This window comes from Biomphalaria glabrata, chromosome 18, assembly GCF_947242115.1.
Source record: "Biomphalaria glabrata chromosome 18, xgBioGlab47.1, whole genome shotgun sequence".
Classification (NCBI taxonomy): domain Eukaryota; kingdom Metazoa; phylum Mollusca; class Gastropoda; family Planorbidae; genus Biomphalaria; species Biomphalaria glabrata.
Genome location: NC_074728.1, coordinates 13,262,514 through 13,268,513, shown reverse-complemented (window position 1 = coordinate 13,268,513; position 6,000 = coordinate 13,262,514). Strand labels below are relative to the sequence as shown.

General features: G+C 32.4%; 1 protein-coding gene across 2 annotated transcripts; it reads left to right on the top strand.

Moving 5' to 3' along the window:
• The first annotated feature begins 203 nt into the window (after window positions 1-203).
• Window positions 204-5,985, top strand: LOC106079076 (zinc finger protein 708-like). Of its 2 annotated transcripts, none has more exons than XM_056017689.1 (3): window positions 204-277; window positions 2,411-2,526; window positions 3,308-5,985. In XM_056017689.1, exon 3 carries the CDS (start codon window positions 3,404-3,406, stop codon window positions 5,480-5,482), a length of 2,079 nt encoding a protein of 692 aa, XP_055873664.1. In that variant the 5' UTR covers window positions 204-277; window positions 2,411-2,526; window positions 3,308-3,403; the 3' UTR covers window positions 5,483-5,985. The 2 variants fall into 2 exon arrangements, with proteins under 2 accessions (XP_055873664.1, XP_055873665.1); XM_056017690.1 differs by lacking the exon at window positions 204-277 and adding an exon at window positions 1,929-1,952.
• The last annotated feature ends 15 nt before the right edge of the window (window positions 5,986-6,000 follow it).

Here is a 6,000-nt window from a genome sequence, read left to right as displayed (position 1 = left end):
TTGATTTTAACCAAGTGGGGGCCAATTATATTGTTGTAAGAGCGAGTTTTTTTTTTTGTTTTTTTTTTACAAAACTTATGCCTATATTAACTCACTCCGTCTGTCTGTCTTGTACAAACAGACAGACAGAGTTGATATAAGCTTTTTTTTTTTTCACTACCAACTCTTCAATTTTTAGAAAATAATGCGCATGCGTTTGTATTTTTGTTTTCAAAGTTTCCGGTCGTTTATATTCACATTTTTCCTTTTCAATTTCCAAATAATTCTTGAATATGAGGTAGAGTCTAGATCTAGTCTAGAATAAAGATTTCTTGAAAATTAGATTAAGTATTTGATCTTGATAGTCTATAGATGTACTAATTTAACTTTTACTACTAGATTTAAAGAAGTCTAGTTGATGAGATCTTTATTTTAGATTATAATTATTAAATATTAATAATAATTAATATTATTATTTAATTTATTATTATAAAAAATATTATTATTGTAAGAATTAAAGAATATTTAAAATCAGTACTGTTCGTCTGTTGTCAGTGCTGACTGTTGTGTTAAAAAAAGTGTTTAACTGTTACTCAGTTACTGTTGTTAATGTTAGTGACTAACAGTTAGTCATAATAATAATAATCTTTATTATCCGTAAGCCGTAAGGAAATTTGTCTTACAATTTGTGCATTACAATTACACCAAACAAAAAAAAATTATAACTATAAGAAACCAAAGTGTACATTCACACCAGACTCACTCATAATTTACATACATGTGACAAAGTTTATACCAGATTGTTCTTATTTAATGATTTGATTGCCATGGGAACAAAAGAGTGTTTGTGTCTGTTTGTCTTTGCTATCTGTGTCTTAATGTATCTCTTTTGTGATGGTAAAATCACGAAATCCTGACACAAAGGGTGATTCTTTATTTCGAGGATCTTGTTAGCTTTTTTAGAGATGTTTGTCTCAAACAACTGCCCAAATGGGGTTTGTTTTTTGCCAATATTACTGAGTAGACTAACGACTAAGTCTGACTAAGTATAGTCAGGGTCTACTAGACTAGATGAGTAGATCTACATATATATATTATTTAAAATTATTACAATATAGATTCTAGATTAGTAGATATATATTATTTAATTAATTTGAATTATTAAATATAATAATTTTATATATTGACAGTCAGTGAGTCAGGACTCAGTAGGTCTATTAGTATTATTAAACTATTAGATTTGGTTCTTAGATATCTAGATCTAGATTTACATCTTGATTCTAGATTTAGATCTAGACAATCTAGTCAACTAATATGTAGAAATAGTAATAAGCATGTCTTATCTTATTATATATAATACAGACGTTACTTCAAAAAAGATGATTATGTCATACGTATCATGCATTTAGTCATGCATATTAACCAATTCATAACTTAAATTCTGCCAAGTCACTGGTTTTCCTGGGTAGCTCAGCCTCAGGCAACCCATTCCATGCTCTAATAGCACTAGGGAAGAAGGAGTATTTGTACAAATTTGTCCTAGCATATGGGACAAGGAATGTGCCTTTATCTTTATGTCTTTCAGAGTATTTTATTAAATTTTGTATTTGAAGATTATGGTTCAGTGTTTTATGTATAGTTGCTACTTTACTTTTGAGTCTTCTGTCCTGAAGGCTTTCTAAATTTAGTGATTTTTCTAAAGGTGTTACTCTGGTTAAGTGTGAATATTCGTTTGTTATGAATCTCACTGCTCTATGATCATATGTGCGGATAGACAGCTGCCAAATAATTGACCTGAAAAACTAGGGGCCTTCGATGTAAATTTTTACTGGTTAAATAACATTTTAGTTTTATGTTCTTATTTGATTTATAAAAATTTCTTTTAATAAATCCTAATGCTTTGTGTTTGATTTTTTTATAGTTTCATCAATATGTGGATTCCATGACAGTTTTTCATTTATTATAACACCTAGGTATTTTGCGTTTTTAGTCTGTGTTACTGGTTTGCCATGAATAAGATAAGTGGAATTAATTCGTTTTAGTTTTTTTGTAACTCTTAACAACTGACATTTTTCTGGGTGGAAAGACATGCTCCAATTTGATTCCCATTTCTGTAATTCATCTAATTCTCTTTGTAAAATATCTGTGTCTTGTGTTGTTTTTATTGATCTATATATTATGCAATCGTCTGCAAATAATCTGACTTTTGTTCCTGAGGTAATGCAATTTGGTAAATCATTTATGTAAATTAAGAATAGTAGTGGACCTAAGACAGTTCCTTGTCTATCTCACTCAGGCTAAACAAATCCTCCACCCAAACCATTACATCATACTACCTCTATGATCAAATATAACTTATTATGATATAAAGTTTAAGTTTAAGAAAATTTTAATTGTTATTCATTATAAAAATTGCTCATTTTTATTAAAGCTGTACTAGAATGCAGTCAAAGCCAAACAAATGGAAGCAAGATAATGCTCAATCGCATTTATTGTCTAGTGAGTGTGAGACTGTTATGTGACCATAAACCAATCTGTCCTTAACAAGTAAGTAGCGACATTGAGTAGGACAGTATTGTTTATTCCCAGCTCTTCTCAAAATATCCTAGCATCAAGACTTGTTTATACTTATTAGGCAAAGTTATTATATTAATGATATGCCCTAGAATTTGTTTGCCAGTTTTTTTTAAACACAAACAGATCATTTCACTTCTAAATTTTAGTTAAATTATACATTCAGTTTAATACTATTGCACAAGTCACTTATACTTTAAACTTTTGATACTAATTAAGTCTTTCTTTTCAAAACTAAGAATAATGATTTTGAGAGGCTTATTTTTAGCACCAGTTTGCCTTATAATGATTGCTATTAAAATGATTAAAAATAGATTTATATTTGAAAAACTATATAGTAACAATTGTAATGACTTTCAATGGACAATACCAAAAAGTTTCTCATTAATGTTTTTTTAAATATTGCGGCACAAACATTCACAAAATACAAAATTCTCTCTTTCTATCAAAACTTCAGAACACACCTCTATTCTAGTAGATTAGGTTTAAAAACATTTTCGTTTGGTTACAAACCCTCCTCCTCTTAATAAGATCATGTATTTAAAATATTTAAAAAAATTAATAGAATTTCTGTCTGAAATCTTCAGCTTTGGCTGAGCCGTGTATTAAAGCTTCTACCTAACCCTAAAAATTAATTAAGTTTTGTCAGAATACTTCAATGGTCATTTTTGTCATGAATGACATTGTAGCTCTAGATATCTGTATTTTAAAAAATGAATGTTAAATGTAATTTTTGTTATTATTCTATTTTTAGGAAGTAACTGGGTCATCAAAGGCATGAGTAAATGTAAGAGAGAGAACAAAAACATCTGTTTGCTGATGGAGCCAGACTTGAGAACTTTGAAATAAGATGGAGGCCGAGGTTGAGCAGCTGCCTGAAGGAGATGATCTTGTTCGTGAGATCAGAGAGAAGTATTTTAAAATCAAGTTGAAGCATGACATATTGAAGAAGAAGTATGAAGAGATCAGGAGAGAGTACTGTGATGTTAGGAAGGAGCTTGACATTGTCCTAGAAGAGCTGGACAAGCATGAATCAGGTATCATTCAAAGAAAGAATTCAGCTGTTTTAAGTCACATTCGCAATGGAGTCAAACCCAATTCTTTACCTAATGATGATCTAGAGAAGCATACATTCAATAATGTTTTGATTAAACGTGAAGTTAATGAAAATGAAGAGACGGCTTATTCTTCTGATGAGCGCCACTACATCATGACTCTCAACCCTAATATTTCTTGTGATGACATCAGCAATGAATTTGGGGATACAGTAGTAAAAGTGAATGTTAATGGCAGACTTAAGAAAAGGTCTAGAGATTTTTACAAGCGTCACAATGAGTTCATGCAAAACAGTTGTCATAAAGACCTGGCAAATGACCACCAGGTTTCTCCCTACCCTAACATTTCCCCTGTCCAGTGTTATTATAGTGGAGATAATCCTAAATCAGAAATTATTGATGGTGATGTAATTGGTGAGGATAGTTGGGCACTTGGCAGCTGTGGTTTGACACACACTCCAGACTCGTTTAAGGACTGTAAAATTTGTTCAGTAGATACACAGTCAGATGACAACATTTCTCACTCATTACTGCACCTTTATGGTGACCTGTCATCTACACCTGGAACTTGGCGCAAACGTAAAAAGCTTTCAACACAGCCTTACAAATGTGAAATTTGTGGCAATTATTTTGCAGGTACCTATAATTACAACCGTCATAAGCTCATTCATACTGGGGAAAAACCATTTAAGTGTGATCTTTGTGACAAGACATTTAACAGGAAAGATAAATACAAAGTGCACATTAGGTCACATCATGAGACCACAAACCTTAACAATTACCTGAATGATCAATCTGTTCAACCTGATAACTCTGTTACCATTGATCCTAGCCTTATCAAAATTGAACCTGTTGATGAAATGTCAGCAGCAATTATCAATGGTTCCCTCTTGCCCAGTGTTAAAACAGGCAAGAAGAAAATCAATAACATTACCTTCGAATGTGATATTTGTTATAAGAAAGTCCAAGGCTCTTTGAGTCTTATCCGACACAAGGAGAGACATGCTGCCAAAAAGCCTAAAGAATGTGATGTGTGTGGGAAAGTGTTCATCAAGACATACAGTTTTAACAGGCACAGAATGTTACACACTGGGGAGAAGCCCTTCATTTGCAACCTGTGTGGGGAGGGCTTTTCCAGAAATGATAAGCTTCTGGTTCACACTAGGAAGCACAAACGATATTCCCCAGATAAAATGAAGTTCAAGTGTGATGTCTGTGATCTATTTTTCTCAGAGTCCGAGCATGTGACCAAACACCAGTCCATGCACAATGGTGAAGAGTGGTTCACTTGTGATATTTGTTTCAAAAGTTTCAAGCTTGAGTTGGACCTCATTGTGCACAGAAGAAGCAGACATATAATTAGGGATGAAACTAAAAAAAGGAATGATAGTTTTTCTCAGTTGATTGAAACCTATGCCAAATCAAAAGTCCCATATATCTGTAAGAAGCAACACAAGTGCAATGATTGCGGGAAGGGGTTTGCCGATAGATTTCGTCTGGCTAGACATAAAAGGGCACACACAAGTGGGAAATCCCACAAGTGTTTAGAGTGTGGGAAAGAATTTTTAGAAAAGTTTGTGCTGAACAGGCATGAGAAAACACACAGCAAAGACAAGCCTCACAAGTGTGAGGTTTGTGGTAAGAATTTTCTAGAAAAGTCCAAGTTAATGAGGCATAAAAAGATCCATGATAATGTTAGGCCATTCCAATGTGGAGACTGTGGCAAAGCCTTTATAGAGAAGCACAGGCTAGTGAACCACCAGAGAATCCACGCCACTACCAAGTGTAACTTATGTGATGAATACTTTACAGATCCTGATGCCTATCGTGATCACCAGCTTCTTCATAATGAAGACAAATTAATTTTCACTTGATAGATATTTGTTATTTAGGCACTGTTGACTTGGTGATTTTTTTTTATTTTTTTTTTTACATACTGTTGATTTGACGAATGTTTGGTTTCGTTGGCAATGTTACATTGAAGAATTTTTTGATTAATGCACTGTTGACAATGAGTGTTGTGTTCGTATGCAATTCTGATCTATATGTTGATTCTAATTATAACGTTCATTTATTAAAATGCAAAAAAAAATATTATTCTATTAATATATTCTATTTAATAAACTTATAAGAATAGCAATTATCATAAACGACTTTCTATTTTGTCACTGTATAAATGTATATCTAAACAGGACCAACAAAAAAATGTAAATAATGTATCAACCTTTTCTACTCTAGCACTACTTGGTTGCATGGTTACTTTGCTCTAGCAAGAGTTGACTTGTGTTATGTGCTGCATGCATTATTGTCATGTACTTTGTCACTCTTGACCAGGGCAAAGATTGTTTTGTGTTGATAATAAATCATGCATTATCTACTTACAACTTTTGTT